The sequence below is a fragment of the Streptopelia decaocto genome, assembly GCF_964273445.1.
Source record: "Streptopelia decaocto genome assembly, chromosome: 2".
In the NCBI taxonomy this organism is placed as follows: domain Eukaryota; kingdom Metazoa; phylum Chordata; class Aves; order Columbiformes; family Columbidae; genus Streptopelia; species Streptopelia decaocto.
This window is the reverse complement of record NC_138655.1, coordinates 137,372,187-137,395,025: the sequence shown is the minus strand read 5'-3', so window position 1 is coordinate 137,395,025 and position 22,839 is coordinate 137,372,187. Positions and strand designations below refer to the sequence as shown.

General features: G+C 42.6%; 1 protein-coding gene across 6 annotated transcripts in view; it reads left to right on the top strand.

The window, feature by feature from the left end:
- DYNC1I1 (dynein cytoplasmic 1 intermediate chain 1) overlaps positions 1-22,839 on the top strand; it is a 191,371-nt gene that overhangs the window by 84,952 nt on the left and 83,580 nt on the right. For all 6 annotated transcript variants that reach the window (XM_082043896.1, XM_082043900.1, XM_082043899.1 and 3 more), the window contains one exon: positions 17,964-18,053. In XM_082043896.1, coding sequence (XP_081900022.1) covers positions 17,964-18,053 — 90 coding nt within the window. The remainder of the gene's footprint in view (positions 1-17,963; positions 18,054-22,839) is intronic.

Here is a 22,839-nt window from a genome sequence, read left to right as displayed (position 1 = left end):
TGCTTAAGAACAGAGCGGTTGGCAGTGTGGGTTCACATGCTGCCAGTATTCCTCAGTCAGGGCTGAGGTGGTGCTTTTCTTCAAATGAACTGTGTGCCCTGTGTCTACAACCTTTTAATTCTTCCATTCTGCTGAAGGATCACTCCAAAAGAGTCTCAACATTCCCTGTCTAGAGTGTTGGAAATCGCTACGTGATGAATTTTATCATTGGCATCAATGGAAATTGTGATTTAGTTATCAATTTCCATTCCCCTTTACTCGTGCCTTTCTCAAAACAAGTATTATTTTGGTATAAATCCTCCTGCAAGTCAGCTGGTACAGTACACATGATGGCTGGGTAGTTTCACCTCTCAGTTTGACCTCTTGCGATCTGTGGCCATGGCTGCTTCTCCTCACATATGTGTCTAGCGTTTGGGGCCACCTGCTCCAAAAATCATCTTTCTTCCCACCCAAAGCGCTTCATAGATACACCTAAACTTTTGTAGAGGAAGCTTGCATCTAAGAGGCTAGTTCAAGATCTTGTCCTTTTCCTGAGATGACCAACCCATGTGTCAGCTAGTAGAAACACCTGTCCCTTAGGCTTGGAGAGAGAGACTGAGCTCTTCACCTCATTTCATTGCAATCCTCTGCTGGAAATAGATTATGGACCACTTTAATAATTGGTGGGTTTTTTGTTGTTTGGTTGGCTTTAGTTAATAGGAAAAAACAGAAACATTCTAAACCAAGTTCAAAGGGATCTTGGTCATCTCACTCAGGAGAAAAGGGGTAAAATCTGTTTTGAATTTAGCTATCAATCTAGAAGTAAATTGAATTAAATACAAAAATGTTTGAAAGCCGAGTTGTATTTCATTCCAACTGCACTGCTGATTTAAATGGGGTGGCGGAAGGGGGAAAGGACTTAAATATTCAGCGTTTTTATGATTAAGTATCCCTTGTGCTCCCACCACACCTCCTCTGAAAACAAAACCCAAAGCATGTTTGGAACAGCTCATTACTGCTGTGCTTCAAGGCCCTGATGGCTGTTGTATTAAAGCATAGCCCAAAGCAAGGTGAAGAGCTGAGCTGCACCAGCGCATGTTTGCACCGTCTGTTTGAATGTGCGTGTGTGTGCTTGCACGTGCACAGCAGGCATTGTACAAACACATCACAAGAGCCAGAGCCCATGCTTTATACATGTTACTGTGGGCTTCCAAGGCAAATGAAGGAAAAGAAAAAAAAAAAAAGTTTCCCGAATTAAAAAGCATGCTAGTGGAAGAAAATGCCATTTGAATGATCAGTGGGCAGAAGAATAATGCTATTTAGAGTTTTCCAAGGGCAGAGAAAGAAAGCAAGTCTGGCCTTTAATTCTGAATTCCATGAGCAGAACAGGGAAGGAAGTGTATCTCTGGTATTTATTTCATGTAAGGATTTTGTACTCTACAAGTGGTCTGTGTCACTAATTTGTGTAGAATATTCTTTGGTTCTTGCAGTGTCAGGCAGGCTCAGCAGGATGACTGGTATACCAGTTGAAATGAGAAAAATGACATGCATAGAGATGAAGGCTGCTATTCACCAATGTGTAACAAAAGGTAATAGTATGAATAAGCATGTTCATATTCAGCATAGCCAGGAAGTCTGGCATTAACAGCAAAGCTGCCATCGTCCTGGTGTAGTCTTCAGGTAGTAGTACTGATGAAAACTCATCAGATCTTATTTGCTTTCCTGGTGCTAAAGACTTGGATTTGGTCACTCATACAGATTTTTGTGTAAGGCTTCAGATCAAAATACAGAGCCCTGGTCTCAGTTCTTATCTCCGACACTTGGGCTATGTCTCTCTGTTGTTGTGAGGGTTCAAAGTTTGAGGTCCTGCTCCAGGCTGCATACCTTGATGCTCCGTGTTGCCTGACTCTTGACTTTGCAGTGTGGCACAATGGTGAGCCAGCTGTGACCTCCAGGTGGAGAAACTCAGTTGGGTGGGAACACAGCAAGCCACATGCAAGCCAGGAACATGAGCAGACATCCAGACATGGCTGAATAGGAAAGGGTCAACACATCCTGAAGTGGTGATCTGTGAAATGGGACATGACGAACAGACAGGACAGGCAAAGCATTAGGCCAAATGCTGAGGCATGGACCAACTTGTATCGAGGTCTAGGTCTGGCCGGAAGGTAACGCAGGGGCTTGTGAGGACTACTGCAGCGAGCACTACAGGAGGAAGCTGGGGTGGTATTAATATTTATGTGCTGTCAATGAAGCTTATTTCCTTAACATTTGTAAAGAGCTCTGGAGCACACTATCTGCTAGATTAACCTGCACTGATTTTGCATCCATTTATATGGGAAGACATGTATTTTTAACATTAATTCTGCTGCATGTTTAAATGAGACATGCTTCACAATGTAATTAAGAAACCTTTCTTTTCACACAATTGTCAGCTCGCACTTTTCCCACTTTGCTAATGCCTTCAATGCACAAAAGCCATGAAGAAAATCTTTCCGTGACATGATGGCATTACCAGCTCTTTTCAAGTGGGAGGACTGTACTCCTACACAGCAGATTTTCCCTGTGTTGTGGTATTCATGCAGCAAAGAGCTGTACTTCTGAAGGGTTTCTTGTTTAAGCTCTTTCATGCTTCTTGCCTTGGAGACTTCTTTTAGACTTGTAGCCAAGAGGAGGTCAGGAAGTGCTCCGTGCTGCAGCTTCTTTTTCTGTATATGTTTCTATGTGGTTCTCCACAGCTCCGTGGAACACATTCCCTTCCATCTCTCTCCCTTTCAGAGTAGTTTATGTATCATCATTTGCAGATGGAAAAATGACAACTTGACAAACAGGGGAGGATCTTTTTATTTAAATCATGGTCTTCTTTCAGGCTCCCATGTAATGTAACAGGGTGATACTGGGAGTGCAAAAACTGCTTGGATTTTATTTGCCCAGTGCATGAAAAATGAACTTCCGCACGCATTTCCATGTGAGGTTATTTTTAGCTGTCATTCTGCTGATGGAATTTGCCCATCTTTGTGACTTTCCAATTTGGCCAAACTACTGATGCATTTACAGATGATGTTACTGCCTTTGATTTTATGGGGCTGAGTTTGGCTTTATAAGGTCTATATTTTCATCTCTTCTGTACTTCTTTTTTCACTGCTAAGCACACAGAATAACAACGAGGGATAAATCTTGAAAAAGCCACTAGGAATTCAGCAGCCCAAACCATCCCATCTAACCCAAGACACACAAGCTCCATTCCCCAGTTTTGTTTATTCTTTTTTTCCTACCACAATTTACAGCCAAAACACACTAGCTGTGCTCACTCCTCATATCCCAATCACAAAACCAGGAAAGACTTTCTTGAACTAAGCAGCCCTGCTAAGCCCTTGTCTCGCCATTTCAGATTCATTTAACTGTGAGCACAGCGTTAATTAAGTTTCACAAAGATGTGGGTGTGATCTCAGCCATGTTAGTAGGAGCCCTGAAAAGTGGTGGAGTTTAAAGTGCAATGTCCTACCCGCTGTCTGTGCCAACCTTCTCCTCTTGTACGCCTTTCCCTGCTATTACATTTCAGTGCTATAGGGGAAATGAAACTTTGAGACAGCACAAGGCCACCAGCCAGAACTGATTCAAAATTCTTTGGTGGCATATGCAAAACCAAGCGGTGGGGAAAGATGGGACAGGCTGAGGGAAGAGCCTACCTCAGGCTGGAGTGTCCACTCAGGGAACTGAAGATGGGCACCAGCTGGCATTACTGAAACCATCACTCCTCCATCTTCTACTGTTGCTGGGCTGCCCATGGGAAAGGGCAGTCCTTCCACTTTTCTCCCCCTGAGTGCAGGGCCATTGACTGGAGTGCTTCCCTACCCACCTGGCTGAGCTTCTTGTGCCTGAAGCCAGTCTGCTCCCTAATGCTGTCATCAGGAGCTGCATCACAGCAGTGGGGCTGGCAGAGCTGAGCTCAGGGGACATCGATTAAAGAGGGCATCCTTCTGCCTTTCTGCACTACTGGCCTTTGAGCACAGTGGATGATCTGACCACTGAGTTCACTATTTCATTTTGCATTTGTGTCTTCAATAAGAGATATAGTACACCCAGAGATCTCTTCCAGCATCCCAGTTTTCTAGCATAGCAACTGAGCTTTGAAGTGACTTGTGTTCCTGAAAGCAAGTAATTACTTCATAGCAGCCTATACGGTCATGAGTCTGTACTAAGAGCCAGGAGCAAAACCCTAAACTTTCCTGTATCCTATCTTGTTGAAATAGCTGTTTTTACAGAAATTGATGTCATGGAATCAAAACAAAATGCTTCTTTTTTATGTGTGTTTTGATCTGAATCATGGTTTTTACTGCAGCATAACAGAGTTCTGCTGTTATCTGCCACCTCCCCCCTCCAAAAATCAACCCATAAAAAACCTGTCTGGATTTTAGCCACCTGGTTATAGTTACTTTCTTATTGTAAAAGAGCTTTCAAAATAGATCAGACATTACAACGTTAAAAACAATTTTCCCTGTAGGTATTGAATATCAGACAGGACTCGTAGTAATAACTGATAGGTATCTAGAATAATCTTCAGTATGGACTGAGACTACAAAGATCTGTCAATCACTGCATTTAACTTTAAACACAGATGATTTGAATTCATGTTAGCAGCATGAGGAAATCAAAAAGATGGAATGGTGCTGTCAGAGAAGAGATGATAGGATTACCTCTGCTGTTCACCTTTTCTGGTACTTGTTTGAGATACTAAATCAAGGTGAAGTTTATGAAAAAGGCTACAACAGGGGTTTCTAACTCTTCATTCCTGCTGAGATTTTCATATTATAAATCTGCTGTCAGAAATAAGTGCTTTACTTGTGGCTTAATTTTATGCAGGCACAAACACCTTGGTTCAACACGTTTTGCCAGAGACAGTCTTGACTGTCTTAATGCAACAGAGTCCTCATTAACAGGGACCTGTGAAAAAGAAAAATGCACACATGCTCTTTTGTCATTGGTCATTCATGAGCAGTCCGATGAAAACTGAAATAAACCATAAATCCCGAGGTGGCGTGGAGCCGGTGTGGAGACATGGGTGTTTGAATCACACAGCTTATGTGAATTATCCATCTTGAAGAACATTACACTCCACCTTTTGAATGAAGTTTCATTAATGTGGTGGAAAGCTCACAGTTTATATTCGTTCTGCTGTGGCTGCTGAATTCAGCACTAGCCCCGGTGTTTACCCCCAAAGCAAACACCTCTGTTGTGGTGATTTTTCCTCTTTTTATCCAACTATATAATAGTATAGGCAACTAAGACAATGATTTTTGAGAAGCTCATCAGACCTGCTTGGGCAGTTCTTTCTCCATGCCAGGGCTATCAAGACAGCTCGATAGTACTTTGCTGGCTTCACAATGCATTTGTCCCATTTCATTTGGAGTTCTGCCTGCAAAAATAAAAAGTCAGGATCAGGCCTCGAAAGTGATAAATGCCCATTTGTGTGTTTATTCCTAATTTTGGCACTGTCTGATGTACTGGGCTGTGTTTCAAATGCGCAGCGAGTAGATTTGTCACTGGTGTCTGTTATCTTGTTCTCAGGACATGGATGTGAAATTTGCCTTCAGGCACTAAGTACTGGAAGTATGACTCTAAGTTTATCCTGTCTAAAAGAAATTATTAACCTGAAGTCGTAGGAGAGGGAATCTCAGATCACAAGAAAAGAGATCTTGTCGTTACTGTAAGGAAAGACATGCTTACCCCCAACCTAGTGTGTGCTTCTGTGTTGCTTTAATATCAGATTTTAAAATCCTCACTGGGCTAAGACTGCATCCCTTAGGCAGTCACAGCATTAAAGTCAGGCCCAGAAGGGATCCCTTCGTCATGCAGTGCTGTGAAATTCCAAATTTCAAAATACGATTTTGTTCCAGGTTGAAAGAAGACTCTGATATACTGTACCTTAAGTAAAATTTTGCCTTATTTTCCGTCTGGTCACTCAAAACATGAATGTTTTAAAAAAACCCAAAATCTTCTCATTTTCATTTGCTGCTTCTCATGTTTTAAAATAGTCTAAAAGTAAAAAAAAAAAAAAAAAAAAAAAAATGTACTTTTTAATGGAAAGCCCCCAAAACCCATTCAGAAAAAGTGAAAACGAGCCATTTTGATGTTGTCAGAACTGTCTCCTCCTCTTGCTTTGTTTAATCTCCCCCCTTCCACAAAGCAAGTGGCACCATTCTTCAGAAGACTAAGATTTTACAGAGCTGCATCTTTTTCACAGAATATGTCTCTAGTGTTGCTGGCTTTTGTGATCGGCTGTAGATGGAATAGTCAACTGATGAAATATAATGTGCTTTGAATTATCTCAGCAAAACGCTTCGCTTGCGGTGAATTCATTGGCATGTATGCACATCATGTTTCCTCAGATCAGGATGACAACCTCATTGCTGGCTGGCTTGTGGCATCCCGAGTTAACACATGTAAATGTCGCAGCTGTGAGCTGTGTTACAACCCAAAGGACGTAGGGGCTGAAACCAGCAACTTCTTTCGTTTTCCTCTAAAAAAAAAAGTCTATGCAAAGATGCTTCTTCAAGTAAAAGACTATGAGGTGGCATAACCCAGTTTGTTTTATCTCTGTTTTCATGTGGTTCTCTTGACTTAATGCCCCAATCTATAGCTGAGAGCTACTAAAAGCTGGCTGAAGAGAAGGGCTTTACTGTGTTTCGGGAGAAAAGGGAGGATTTTGTTTTATGGGCAGCCTGTTGCACAGCACTTCAAAGCATCCATTTCCCAAGGTGTGACATATAAAGTAGCCACAGAAATTATTTTCCTGATGAATCTCAACCATGAAGTGGGGGAAGGGACACATATTCCAGTGACTGATTGCAGTGCAGTTTAATCTTCCCATGTACCCCAACTGCAGATGCAGTCTTGCCTGTTTAGACATCTGAAGCTGCTGAAGTCTGTTGAGCTTAAGCACAGAAAAACGTACCTGATCCTCCAAGCTGCAGCAGATAAGCTGGGTTTTAACCATAGCAACTGGGAACTTGGGGTGTGGGGGCTGGTTTTCATTGTTTTTTGGGTTTGTTTTGGGATTTTTAAATGAGTATCTTACAACCAAAGTTCTCAGAAAAACCTTGAAGTGTTCATCTGAGAATCCAAATCAGAGGGCAATTCTGTGTCAGACAGGTATCTGCAGGTGGGTACAGCTCTCGGTGTGCACAAAGCCTCAGATTGCAAGTAGGGGATTTTTGATATCTGCTTCAGGAAGGGCAATGCCAGGGCGGCTGGAGAGGGGCCAGGAGGAAGGAAGAGGCCTTCCTGGGAGGCGGGAGGCTTTGAAGTGTGACCCCGAGCAGAACCGGGGTGGGAACGGAGGCGGGGGGCGGCCGGGGCGGGCAGCGGGGTGCAGCGGCTGCGGAGACTGGGAGGGGAAGGCGAGGGTCGGGGGACAGGGGGCTCCCCGCGGCGGGGACAGCAGCGCTGGGAGCTGGGTGCTCGCCAGACAAGTTGCAACAAGCAGTTGGGGGAAACCAGTTGTGATTTTAACAGCTGGTTTGACATAATGAAAGCTGAGCCCTGATCACATGCCCTGGGGGAAGCAGTGGCTGAAGTATCAGCCCAGGAATCAGGAGATCAGGGTTTTGTTCCATCATCTGCAACCAGTTGAGAAGTGACTTTGGGTGAGCCGCTGATGTGCTTGTGCCTTGTTTTTCCCACTGACAAAAGGTGTTGCTCACCTCGATACCCCTGAAACTGAGACACTAGAAGAAGAATCCTCTACTCTCCCAGTGTGGTAGGACAAAAACACTGAAATTAAAATATGGCAAGTTCAAAACTGTCAGAGGGAATTCCTTTTCCTCACACGCTGATGCAAATCAAGGCTAACACCAGTGACTAAGCTGAACTGGCGTCAGTGGGAAACAGAATTAAGTGGGGTCTGTTCAGTGCCTATATAAGTAATAAGCACACACTCATAAGGGCCCTGATCCAGCTACTCTTCTGTAGTTTAATTTTTTAATGAAACAATTTTTTGCCTGCCTTTTTAAAGACAAATGTTGAAATGAACTTTGCTCATGTAAAATGCATTTACAATATGATTAATGGTTATTTTTAAAATGCTGAGCAAAGTGTATGCATGTGTGTGTCAGGGAGACAAAGAGATGGAGTCTTTGTGTATTTGCTGTGGTAACTGTTTATGAATATAGCTGTTTTTTCCAATTATCCTTGTAATGCATCAGCAGTCTTGTCTCCACTTCTCTCTGTTGAGGTTCATGTATAAATGTAGAGATTTATGCTCTCAGATATTTCAGTTACAAAAGTATATGTTACCTCTTAAGCACTGATTTTTATTCCTAAAGTGCCATAGAACAGAGAGAGGGTGATTTGTGGAAAAGATGGAGTTAAATGTTAAGCCTTGGTCATGCAAACAACTATGTGGCCATATGGCTCATTTCAGGGCCTTGGACTGAAATGTTATTTCATATCCGAAAAATAAAGGAGAAGTTCTGAAAGGCCAGAACTCATGCTAATGCCTGCAGGAGAAGTTAAGCCCAGAGTCAGGGCTGGATAATTTGACCTAAAGCATATTACGTGGTGTGGCTTCACAGACAGAGACACAGTATGGAAGTGGAGAATTCATTTCTTCCACAATAGCAAGATTTTGTAATCTTGCTCAAGCAAAAGCATGATGGAAAATAGGAGAGGTGGCCTGCAGAGTATAAAGTCATTTGCACTTGGAATAAATGAGTTTACGAGATAAGTCCTAGCCCTTATGTGTCAGCAGTAAAAGTCCCACAGACTTCAGTTGGTCTACGTTGTACTTAAGGTTTTAAGCACCTAGTGCCCAGCTGTGGCAACCGTCTCCTGTCATTGACCTCCAAATCGGGCACTGTGTAAATGCCAAGAGATATCATCTGTGTGTGTGTGTGCGCGTGTGTGTGTGTTTAATATGAAAGCAGCTTTTGTTTTACAATTACTGCTAGTGCCATAGGTTGTGGGGACTGTTTTTCATTAAAATACTTAGGCTTTTGTGATTTAACACTATTAAATGATCTGAGTGTTTGAAAATTACTTGAGCAGGCCCAGTTCACAAAGTCTGCCACGTGTCCGGGTGCCCTTTCCCAGGGCAGGAGTCATCTCATGCTGCTGGCACAACGTGGTTTCTTCCAGCGGCACAGCAGGAAGAAATCCTCACAGGTTCCAGAGGTTGTGAAAACCTGATGGTTTAGCAACCTCTTCTTCATCCACAGAAACAGAAGGGTTTCTGTCACCTTCTTTCTCGAAGATAACACCAGCGCAGTTATACTGTAAATATTTTAAATTTATGCTATTTTTTTTCAAAGCTAGAGGTCTGCAAAGGCCGTTGTAAGGCTCTGCTGTCTGACCATTATTTCATGTTGGCATTTTTTATTTGAAGGCCCAAACATGGCCAAGAAAAGGAAACTTCTGTACTTTTCTTTTTGTGTTACATCTTCCAGCTGGAATATTTTCAAGCACAATAGAATTGAACATGAGCTTTGGGGAGTGAGGAAGAGGAGAAAAGGGAATCAGCTAGAGGAGATGATGACTCCACTGGCGTACTCTGCAGTTTAGTTCTCTGGGACTGAAAAATGCTTTCAACCAGTGTGATGTTGCAACAGTCCAAAAGAGGAGAGAAAAAAATCCACGTCTGGTCTAGACCGACCAGAAACTAAAAACAAGGGACACTTTGAATTCTGAGACTCTCGCCACAACTGAAAAATGTGCTCAGGCCAAGTAGCTGGAAAATCAGTTTCTTGGGTTAGAGAAATGCTTCCCTGAAGAATCAGAAGCAGCTTTCCATTTTAATTGGTAAAGAAATGATTATATTCTAAAGCATTGATTCTAACACTTGAAGCAGTGCAAAGGTTTTCAATCAGGGCTGTGAAGTAATTTGGATAGTTTAATTTGGAGCTTAATTAAATGCTGCAGTAAAACAATTTTTTCTGTGACATTTTCTTGCCATTTGGCTGTGATAGTCTATCATTTGTCACAAAATGGAAAAATAAGATCTATCTTCATAGTGTACCAAAGGAAGTCTGACTGCAAACACCAGTCAGGAAGAGGCATAGGGACTGGAGCTGAGTGGTGAAACTCTAGATCAGGAGATGGTTATGAGAAATCAAATACCAGGAGACCTGAGAATCCCCTGAACAGGAGTAATTGAATGTGGTAATTGTTAAGGAGAGCTTTAAAAACAAATGTTGAGTAAAAATTACTTACGGGGTGCTTGTTTTAAGAGGAAGTGTAGTAAATTTCAGGACAAATTTTTAAGTGGCAACAGTACAGGCATGGCCTATGCTGCAGGCAAAATAAATTTTCTGAACTAAATGAATTCTCTCAGTCAGTCAGGCTACAGTGTTTGTTTTCGGGTTGAAATATGTACTTCCTTCATTGCACTGGTGGAAGGATGGCTGAAGCCTGAGAGGAGGACTCTGGGGATCTGGTTGTAATGCCTGGCAATACCACCTGCTCCTTATGGGACGAGGGGTGAGCTTTGCATTGCAAAGCAAGGGGTGGGATCAGAAAATGCTTCTTGCATGTGACAGAGATACGTGAGCAGTATTTAGTTTTGCAAGAGACAAGAAAACTTAAGGTTTTTTCTCCCAGTCCTGCACTTTTAAAACTGGTGTGTTATTACTAGTCTACTGGCTCTGGAAGGTGTAAGCCTAAATATGTTAATTTCAGGGAAAAGTGACCTGCAATCTTCTGGATTAAATTGATATATACGTGTCAAATATTATTTTATGATTAAATTTTAAAACAATATTTTCTTCAGAAAGCTTCAGTCGATATACTTGAGTCTGGTGAAAGTAACATAACTCATACAGACTGCATTTTATCAATATGCAAAGCCTCTCTTTTACAAAAGAGCAACATAGCAGTTTAAGATAAAGAAAAATCCAGGGAGTCTGAAGATGCTAGGCAGTCTTTTCTTGTAGTGCTGTAATTTATTCTTGCTCTTGCAGAACTGCAATCGAAGAAGATACAGACAGACCATTTTTTTAAAACCAGTAGAGATGGAAAGTGAAGGAAGAATGGCACGTGCTTCTGTTGAAGTCCTTTAAGTGCTGCAGCTGTATGATAGTTCCAGAATTAATTCATCCAATTTTACCCTTTCTTTTCATCCTGTTCCCTCTTCATCTGATGGCCATTAGAAAGCACAACTTCTCTGTACTAGTTTATAAGGACAAGGTGATGTATTGGGAATGTGCCATACCAGGCATGGGGAACTCTAGAACGATGACCCAGAACTTTTTAGTGTCCCTGCAATGCACCTGCAAGTATCTCTCTGGGAAGGGGGCAGAGATCCCTTGCATGCCTGTGACGCTTGCAAGCAAATGTCCTTGCAAGCTCAGACTCACAGGAAATTCTCATCTGAAATTTGTCACACAGAGCTTAGGCCAAGATCTCACCTCTGTTTTTTTCAGTATTCAGCATGGAGTGGTCTTCCCTGCTTTGGCTAACTGAAATACATTTTAGGAGGCAGCTAGCTATTGCCAAGGAGAGCCTGCATGAAGAATATTTCCATCTGGGATGACTAACATGTGCCCAATGTACGTCCAGTCTCACATCCCACTCTGCAAACAAAATCCACTGGTGAATTAATTCTCTTCTCGCTTCAAAGGGCAGTCAAAAGATGAAAGTGAAAAACTGGACATATTTCAAAAAATTACATTATATGAAAAATAAGTCATTCAGCCAGATTGCAAATTGTAGATTTTCAAAAATGTGAAATGTCAAGCAGCCCTATTTGAAAAGTATGTGTTTCCTTGCTTGTTACATATTTTGCTAGTGATGGAAAGACTGAATTCAAAAAGGAAGGACAGTGGTTTAACTCCTTCTCAGGATAATGCCAAAAATACTCAACTTGTTTGATTCAGGCTTATATCAATATAAACACAATGCATTTATCCTTGCTTGGTTTGTAATTCTTTTATAACAGAAACAGCAAAATAAATTTGAACAGTAAACATAAAAGTGATACAACAGTTTCTGGTATTTCATAGTTGCAAATATTAAGTCTGCTTCTTGTGAAGACACTTGATTTTATTGAATGTGTCATATGCACTGCTGATCCTTCCCATGCACGGAAGGAATGTCAGTGCTGATATAAAACCCCATATAATAACGCACTGGCTTCTCATATATCATTGACTCAGGCAATAAAATATATAATTGTGGTGCTAATTAAATTGCTATTTTAAAGATATGTCTTTAATAAAGGGATTGTTTGTACCTACCCAGAATTAAAAACAGAGCTGTCAGTCTAATTCAGTATATCTGTCAATACAACAGTACACAGAAGCTCCAACTTCTTAGCTAATCTCAGAGGTGCAGGTCTGAGGAGGTGTAAATCCTCCACCCAAGAGGAATGCACAACATGCTGCCCGCTGTTTAACTGGTCGCACATATGTTAGCAAAGCAGAAGCCTGTAATTACACAAATCCTCAAAAAGTTAGCTGTTTACTAAACTGTTTGAGCAGTACCAGTGTTAACTGCCTAAAACTGTCAATCCAAAACTCAGACAACGAACAAAGAAAATGTTGACCCAAGCATAACAGTATTCATCTCAAGAATTAAAACCCTAAGCCAGTGTCATGTGCAGTCCTCTCAGATGTAATCTTTGTATTCTAGTTTGTCCTGAATGTGCTCGGTATGTTTTTGTATGCTATAAAAATAAATACAGTGATTTAAAACCCTGGAAAGTCCAAGCAGGTAATAAATAGTCCAGCTCTGCAGAAATGTGGGGTCTGACTTTCTGAGATGATCAGTGCTCCCTGTGAACACTTGATCCAGTTGAGCACATCTGGGCATTTCTTCTGCAGGTGTCAGGGGCTTCGCCATGTGTTTACAGCGCTTCCCCCTCCATTTACTGCAATTGCGAGGTGGTGATCCACCCTTGTGGAGGCCAAGGCAAAGGCCAGGTGTAGAGCAGGCTCATTGGAGCTAGTAGTTGATCAACGTTCAAAAATTAGTAGTTTGCATATAGACTAAACAAAACCAGGTCTGTATGGAGAGGTCATATTTTTTCATTATAGCAACTTCTATAGTTGGAAAAAAGAGGCAAGCGTGTAGACAGAAGTGACCACTTCTGGTGTGGAACAGAAGCAGGAGTGTTCAACGCTAAGTACAAGCTGAGAATGATTGCTCTGCTTTTACTTCATCATGTTAAACAAAGCACTGTTAGGACTGATTGGCCGACTCCTAGGGCCTGGAGAGCCATTGAGCTCTGAGTTAAGAAGAAACGGTGTTTGGTTCCACTATGTCAGTCTGTATCAATCCCACATATGGCTCCCTCAGGTTCAGCAGACAAACATCTTTAACCTAGGTATTTAATGATCATTTCCATTGAGGAATTGTGTCTTTACAGTAACTACGGTATTACAGGGTGGCCTTAGTGGGCAGGTCTCGAGGCTGAAACTCTGAAGTCAACCCTCTATGCTTCACTCAGCTGCTGGTCTGCTGAGTGATCAACGGTGAGCAGATCTGTCTGTCAGCTTCTGCGTGACACATGGGCATAATAAAACTGGCCTCCTGACAAAGTACTTTGAGATCTACAAAGGAGAAGTGTTACACAGCAGCTATACACTTCTTCATTACTAGCTCTTTTTCATGTGGTTTCTTTGATAGACATTTGGGTTCTGATTTAGATCTTCTGAACAGGGTGTAACATTACTGGTGCTAGTAGCAATTCTGAGTTTGCCAAATGTGACTAGAAGACTTCTAGTACTGTGATGTGAGCAGTTAAAAAGTTATTTCTCTAAACCCCCCCGTGTCAGATATACTCTTAAATAGCGAAAGGCTATTTGTGCTCAGGAACTACAGAACTGTCTTCACCTCTCTGGACAATTACTGCGATGGCACATCCAATCTGAGTAGGCACATGTGGAAACAAAGAACCATGTAGATGCCCCCAGATTCTTCAATAAATATACAATAAATGCTATCTTTTTCACATTTAAGTAAAACACAGGAAAATGAATGCTGACGTGTTTACCGTTATTCTGTAAGGTACATGTCTGTACACAGTCAAATGTACAAATACATAACCATACTTAGGCACAATAGCACTATGAACATGTGTAAGTATGTATTCATTGGCATTAAATAATGTGCAAAATAAAAAAGAAGGCAAATAAACATTCAGGTTGCAAAGCCAAGCAATACTGGATGTTCCAGAATGCAGGTTTCCTGGGCATCCTTAATTAGCCCTTTTAAATATGTGTGATGATACAGTTTGAATTACTTTATAATGTGTAGGGGTTTTTTTTCCTTAACAGATTTTTGTTTCAAACAGTCAATGAGGAGTCAGTTTTTTAACTCTTCTGGTTTTTATCTTCTTCCATTCAGCACTCTAGCCTCAGCTCTCATGTTAATGCACATGGTCCAAGTTTTACACTGAACACAGAAAACATTAATCCTCTTCCAAGCTTTTGTTTCTCTGGTGCTCCCACACAGCATCTTAATATGCCCCAAATCCTGACAAACGTAACTCTGCGACACATCTGCGCAGGGTGGGAATAGTATTATCTTCACAGCGCTATTGCCACCGTGCATAAGCACAAGGAGAGAAAGGGCAAAAATGTCAGAATGAAAACGTCCAGCGAAAGCTAAAAGTGAGAGATGTGGGAGCTTTCCCATGCATAGCATTTCCCCAGCACTTTCTCTACTCAAAGCACAGGCCCACTTGACTTTCAGCTCTCAGCACTTCTGCGTTTCAGGCCCCAGGTGTCTCTTGTTGTGCACCCAGAACATGAGGCCAAGCACTCAAGAGGGAGGAAATTCCAAAATGATGTCATCATGCCTACATGTGGGGAGGGGGAAGGAGCTAATCATGCCCAGGCAATCCAAATTCTGGCATTTGCTAACATTTTAGCGTTTGGCTCACAACCACATCATTCTTTTAGCTGAGATTCTCTGTGTATGTGTATACATTTCTTTGTAAATAAGTAAGGACATCTGAACTGTGCCTAACCTGCTAAAAACTCTTGCACTGCCTTCCCAGTAAAACTAATTTATTGATGTGTGTGCTCTTGGAAAAAAAAAAAAAAAAGTATGGCATGTGTTGTAATAACCTTTCCTGCTGCAATTAAATTGAGAGAAATCGATGGAAACTTGGTTTTGATTGTTCCCAGAAGAGGAAGGAAGGGAAGAAGATCTACCTTAATAGAAGCCAAAGTATCAATACACCCCCACTGCTCCAGGTGTGCCTCTGCCATTTGTTCCTTCTCTGCTTTAGAAGCAGGAATGAACAATAGGCAGGCAAACAATTTGGCACGCAAAATCCAGGAGATCAAGCACTTCTAGGGGACAGCAATCACTTCAGTTTGAAAACTTCCTACTAAATCTCAAGTTCTAAATTTGCTACATCATCTCTATCCATTACCAAATTACAAGTGAGACATTAAAAAGCATAACATGCTGCCTTAAAAATCCAAAGATTTTCAGTTAAATACTAGTTTATTTTTGGTTTTCTTCCTACCAGTTTTCTCAAACCATTCCCCTTTTGAAACTTCCCTGCACAAGCAGACAGGTTGGAAACAGGTTAAAAATGGAAGCTGAAATCCATATGTAAACAGCTGGTTCCAAGACCTGGTGCTCTAGGGAATGAAAACTTGTAATGCAAGACTCACGGAACTCTTGTGGGAGTTGGCTTCGTTAGGTATCTACCATAAGCGTGTCTGTGTGCATATACCTGTACACCGCTGTGATCCTATCTGTATATGCACATGTACCTGAGGTTAGCAGAATATTCACTCCCTGCTGCACCCGTCACTCCTCTCTCTTCTCACACTTCTCATCTGCTCTTTCAAACTGGGAGTGCCTCTCTCTCTTCTGCATCCCTGTCTCCACCAGTGCCGCAGACTAATGGCAGAAGGACCCTTTTTTTCCCCTTCCCGTATGTGTACAGCAGGTGATCTTTTCTCACTGACTCTCTGCTGACTGTGTTAGATGTTATCTGTATTTTGGCCAATGGACAGGGCAATGTGTGTACTCTGCTGAACTGGAATGCCCTGGCTTGCTCTCCAAAAGCTCTCCTCTGTAGCCCTTCTATTATATATAGGGTACCTAGGGAAAAATAATTGCTAAGTGATGCATCAAAGGTAGGCATCATGAGTACCCCACCCTTATCACACTCCGAGTGGCTGTTTCCTCTCATGTTCTGAAAAATCCCTGATAAAGGGGTGGCATTCATTAGTAGTGCTTTCAGTTCTGAAAATGCCTCCCCATCCATGCTGGATTCCTCCTCCCTTCCCAGCCTGGGGAGCACGTTGTTATCCCTCCTGCCTGATGGCTGCGGAGCCGAGCTTTCCCTCTTCTCCTCACTGCAGCTGTTAGCGGTAGGGGAAGCGATGGCAGATCTTATGCCAAGATTTCCTTTTTTTCCCAAGAGGAAAAAGCATATCTGTCCATGCAGATGACTGTAAAGTATGCGGCTAAGCCATGCTCTCCAGCCAAGATGTCAGCTAGCAAGATGTGCTCTGTGGGCTTCTGGGTGGAGAAGTCCTAGGGTAGGCAACATGGTGGGAATAGTATGGTGCCTATTACGTTACTGAAAACAAAATACAGCTGCATGTTACTGTTGGCTGAATGCAACCTGTCAGCACCACCATCTCCTCAAGAAGCCAGGACTGATTGCAGCCAGCCTTCTCAGGAGAAGGTGCCAGTAGCTGAGCTGTTGAAGAAACATGACATGTTGCCCCCTGCCCACTTCCAGGCCATGTGAATGCAGCAGTGTTAGAGCAGGGAGTGTGCCTGGAGAAGCGCCATGTCCCAAGGAACCGTGTGGTGACAAGCAGATTGCTCAGAAAACCCCAAAGGAACTGCAGCGGTTTTGCTGATGGCTGAATGCCCCGGGGCTGGAACAACATGTGTTCTCTTACGCGATGGACTGACCCAGGGAACTGGTAGTGCTTCCTATGCCTTGATGGTACATCAGGCTCCAGAATCACTCCAGAATAATTCCTCCATAGCCCAAAGGTTTGCTTATCCTCATTGTTAGTCACTGCAACTCACTCTTGTAGGACCAGGTCTATTTTCAGTTTTCGTAGTTCACTGAATCTAGAAGGCTGAGCATCACTGCCCTCTCGTGAGTGTGAGTGGGTTGGGTGCTGGCCCTGGGCACTGGAGAATGAATCATGTTGTTCTAGCTGGGAAGAAGTAGTGAAGGTCAGGTAGGTTTTGAGCCATTTTGATGCATCACTGTCTTGCTAGCTCTGCTGTGTTATGTTTTGGTCTGGACAATCAAAACCCTTGTAACTTCAGACAGACATCAAGAAAAGGAATGAATCGTTTGCCCACCTGAATAAAATGAGAACATGGGAATGCGGGGAGAGAGGGGAAGGGAGAGAGTCATTTGCATAGGTCAGGGAAGGTCATTAAAACATCTGGCAGTAGTAACTGACATGTGTCAAATTTTAGTGTTCATTAAATTCGTATTAATGCAAGAATGGTTTGTGAGCTCCAAAGGCCTTTTTTGGTTTCCATGTTCCCCCAGTTGATGGTGATGACTTTTCACAACTGTGCCATGCTTGTTTGCTTGCTAGTGGCGTCTGACCTGAGGTCAGATTTCTATTTAACCCCTTCCTGTAGGTCAAAAGACAAATTAATCTGGTGAGAATTGAATTGGAAATGAGGTGTCTGGGTAGCATGTGTCCTAACCATGGAATAGCTGCCAGGCTGAAACATGTTTGCATCTGTTTCTTATGCCATCCAAAAGTCATCTCCGAGGTCAAGGAGATATTCAGCTGACATCTGAGATAGCAAGTTGCCACAGGGAGGACAAGTGGCAGGTGCCCTGGGTTAACAGATTATCTTGCAGTCTGGGTGGAAATGTCTGAGAGCGTCATTCTGAGTATAAATGTAGATGTTTCCATTTATTGTGCACTTTGATTTACCTGTTTTTACTACCAGTTTATAACTGTAAAGAAGATACATGATTTTCTTCCCCCTTAAGGAGGCGAATCTCACAGATCTTTTTATTCCTTTTTTTTTAGAGGATGAAGATGATGAAGAGATGGTGGAGCCAAAAGCACAGGATGACTTGGAGACGGAAAATCAAGACCAGAAGCAGGAAGTGAAAGAAGGTACTTTAAAAATGAAAAGGAGTTTGTTACAGCTTTAAAGGACTGAATCCTGCAAGTAGTTATTCTTATAGGTAGTTTCTATTATTGAGAATACAGCAAAATCAAAACAGTCACCAGTTTTATAGGTTCAGAACCACATGAGTGGCATAAAAGCAGAAAATATTATCCCAGTGACCCAGCTGGTATGTCTGAGAGGCTTGTGAAAGACACAAGACTCTGGCTGTTTAGAAGAAGCAACACAGCCTCATAATTTGGGAACAAAATAGAGATTCTTGGATTCCAGGACTGGTGCTTACTTGTCCTCTGGCTCAAAAGAGACTCCTTACATGAAAGATTTAAAATACGAATGCCAGGCATTCCAGCAGCTGCATAGAGTTGGTTGGTCTTCAGAGATACTTAGAGCCCGTAACTGTCCGACTGCTTGAGAGGGGCAAACTTAAACCTAGTGGTGGTCAGGAATCCTCCAGCAGAAAACTGTTTCGTTGGAAAATGTTGACTGTCAAAACCAAGTTATTTTGGTAGGAGCTACCCCCGGGGAACTTAAGGTCAAGGCTGAAGCCAGGCAGGTCCAGTCCTTCTATGCATTTCCCTGGATTGAGACTCTCTTGGTTTACAAGAGACAAAAATACAGGTTACTACTTCTTTATGGTGCATACAAGAGACACATGTCGAAATGGTGCATGTCAGCACTGGACACAGTAGATATACTGAGTGTCTCCTGTTTTATTTTCTTGGACTAGTTCTAGGTTTCATAATTAGAAGAGGGCTGTTGAATTTGGTCTTCTTTATGTGAGAATTCATTAGAGTATTAGCTATTCTAGTGTGTCGCCTTGAACAGAGAAGCCCATGAAATCGTTAACTGTGAATACAGCAGTGAGTGCTCCTATCTCATCCAGGGGAGCCTGGCATGGTTTACATCAGTGTCCAAAAAAACCTGAGTCTGGTGTATAGTGCCCACATTCGCTATCCCCACACACTGAAGTGAGTTGCAGTACCTGCCATGCTGTTTTGATTATAAATTGATCTTTCTTCCTTCTTACGAGAATCATAGCAATCACCCATGTCATAAGTCCTGCAGTGTCTATTACTCATTAGATCCTTGTAGAAACATGGAGGGGGAACACACTTCTGCTCCTCATCCTCCTGCTTCTTCCACCGCCCCCAGCCACCGCTGGGCAGAGGGAAACAGTGGGAGCAGTGACAACAGGAGTCACAGAAGAGTCTGCAAAGGCAGAACAGAAGATGTGAATGAGAAACATGGCAACATAAAAAAATTACTTTTTCCTGAAAATTGCCCTTCCTCCCAAAACTGTGGCGTGAACTCACATACGGGCTCTAGCAGTCACTGGACCTAATGCAGTATCTTTTTACTGGTGACAACACAAAGACATAAAACCCAATATCACTTCACCCAATGCATAAGCACTGTCCTGAGTTGCTGAATGTCCCTCTAGTATTCAGCTTACAGCTGATCCCACCCATTTCTTTCCACATAAAAGTAATGTTAGCACTAATACATGGGGAGAAAGCACAGACTCCTGCATGGAGAGACAAAGAAAAAATCTAAATACATTCCTCAGCTGATTTGTTTCACTTTTTGGTGGCCTTTCAAGTTAGCCTTTTATGTACTTTGCTGACCAAGCATCACTGCCAACATCTTGTATTTCTTTGTTGTGTTTTAGTCTCGGGGCAGTGCTCCCCTTCCTTGGCTAGCAGACCCCCCAGGAATGGGAGATCAACTGGGTTAGTTTAGCACTAGTCTCAGCCCCAGGAACGGCAGGCTGCAAAAGCAAGGCACAGCTTGTTTTAGCAGAACCGGCTTTGTGAGGTGCTAACACTTGACTGGGTGCAAGGAAGAAGAAAACATGCTCATTGCATGATAGAAAGTGAATTTGACCTGCAGTACATGTTGTGACAGATAAAATAGGGCTGTGCTGACGACTGGCATTAAATGCTATGATTCAAATGAAGTAGTCGTCCCCAAATTGACAGGGAATTGAGTCCCATTTTTCAGCGTTTGGTGTCATTCTCTCCCTGTTGGCTTTAGCCCTTTCACCAGCAAAATCCTGTTTTCCTCTCTGTTGTAATCACCCTTCTCAAGTTCTGAGCAACATTCAGAGTTTGAAGCCATCGTTTGTGTTTCATGGAAGTGATTAAAACCATGTTACAAGTCAAACGGGAGTTTAGAAGAACATTTCCTGTCGGTGCTGCACCCTGTGTGCCTACTCAGAATTAATAGCTTTTCTGCAAATTAGCACATAATGGGTTAAAAGCATGTTTATGTTGGCATTAAGTACTCTGGCTTCTTTTTCTCTGCAAGGCAAGACAATATTTTGCAAACTTTTTAAAGAATCTCTAATAGATATTATAGTGGCGCCATTCACACTGCTATATAGTAGTTAAGGCTGTGTCAGCACTTCCATTAGGAATCCTGTTTTTCAGGGATTTATAACCCAGCCGTAAAAATTTGCTCTGGGCTGAAATTTGGTTTCAGCTCAGGGAGCACATTTTTTAACAGATTAAAAAAAATCAGCATGGCCTTTTTTGAGTTATAGGAGTGTAAGAAAAAAAAAATGGGAGAAAGAAGTGCAGGGAGAGAAAGGCAGACTTTTTTTCATCAATATAGCTCAAAAATAGGTCAGGATGAAAAATAAAGCTTGGATCCAGGCTGTTCAGTTTCCCCCTCCCCAAACCAACAGGACAGGAGGGCACTATTTTTATAATGGTATTTTAAGGGGAAACATTATTTTTTTTTCCTCTGTGGTTAATAGGTATTCCAACTTAATTCTACAGACGTTTATTGCATGCTTAATTTCCTTGTCTTCCCCCTGCACACCCCAGAGTTGCTCTGTGGGGTTTGGTGGCTGTCATGGCAGTCATGGCTGTTTACAGGGTCTGACTCCGCTTCTGGACCTGTCTCAGCGTCACTGTAAGGCACACAGTGCACCTGCAATAGGGCAGCCTGTTTGGCACAACACCTCTTGGTGGCACTTCAATACCATGGAGGTGCTGAGGGCAGAGGCGCAGCTTGAGCCCCCCCAGAGTGTTTCTGGAGTGGGAGACAAAAACCTGGCTTGTTGACCATTTGAAGTGTGTGAAGCCTTGGGACGCCCTTGTGTTTCCTCCACGGGTTTGCCTTTTGTCATCCATGTCTCAGGTGCATGGTCTCCCCATTGCTCTTAGAAGAGCCAAGTGGTGAACTGAGCTGGGATCTGACTGTTCCCAGCCTCTCCTGACCACATAAACAAGAGACTGGTCCCAAACTGTGGCATCAAGTGGGTTGGGGCTTTCCACTGCCAGAGCTCTGGAGCTCCACCTAAGGCGCCTCTTTATGTCAGTAGAAACCACATGAACAGTGGGACAGGCTGGATCTTGAAAGTGGGCCTCAGCCTGCATTTATCTGAAGCCGTGGATATATCCACAGAAACTTGCATGAAAGGCTTTGATGGGGAAGGCTGAGGTCTGCAGCTTCAGAGACATGCTGTGCCCCGCTCTTGCCCTGGCCTTGTGCATGGGACTTGGGTGTCCATGAGGCAGGCTGTGGTGGGGGAGATGGTTTAGCTCTCAACAGCTCAGGCACGAGTATTAGAGAAGCAGGACAGGTTGCAGTGGGGTTTGTAATTGCCTGTAACACCACAGTTTCACTGCCACTGACACCACAGTGAACTCGGGTGTGCTGAGACACATCCTGATAGTCCAGCCCAGGTGTAGGCTCAGCACAGCCCCTGGAGAAGCACAATCAATAGCCCTGCCTGGCACAGATTCTAATTTAAGGCTCTGGAACCTGCTACTTCAGAGCCAAAAAATTCCTAAATGCACCTCAAAATTATGCCGTGCAAGGGTTTGCGATTTATACCCAACACAACCAAGATATGACGTATATCAAACCACATAGCGATAGAACAAGGGGAAATGGCTTTAAACTGAAAGGGTGTAGATTTAGATTAGATATAAGGAAGAAATTCTTCTCCATGAGGGTGGTGAGGCACTGGAACAGGCTGCCCAGAGAAGCTGTGGATGCCCCATCCCTGGAAGTGTTCAAGGCCAGGCTGGATGGGGCTTTGAGCAACCTGGTCTAGTAGAAGGTGTCCTTCCCATGGCAGGGAGGTGGAACTAGATGATCTTTAAAGTCCTTGCCAACCCAAACCATTATATGATTCTATGAGAATCCTACGATATGGCACATATCAAATCAGGACATTGCAAATATCAAGCCTCACATTAAAGTGAGGAACGAAAAAGAAGAGGATTGCAGGCTATCAACAGGCAAGGACTAAAAGCTGCCGAGAGCTGCTTAGCACCTTGTGGTTCTCACACTGTACGTTTCTACTGTCCTCAGTCATCAGCACATTTAAAGTTTAGATGGTTTAAATATACACTGGAAGAAATAATACAACTTTTAAAAGGGTTTTGCTAATCACCTTCTGTCTCTCGTTATATCTCTTGGCTCATAACAAGGCTGCTTCCTGCTTTACTGTTTTTATTAGTTTGCCTTTTCTTTCATTCTCCTACTCCTTTTGTTCTTTTTTTCTTTTTTTTTGCTTTTAATGGACTTCATTTCTCTTGTCAGGTTTTTACAATTGCTGAGGTTGCAGGAGAATATTTTTTATGTTCTGTTATACTTATTTAAATATGAGTCTTTTTTCTTTTTTAAAAAAATATAATTTTGGTTCTCTTGTAAGAATACTTGAATCCTGGTATTTAAATATTTGTGAATTTGATCCTGTACTGTCATCATAACTATTAATATTGTATTTACTACAAACCTGCTTTTGCCAGATAGGAA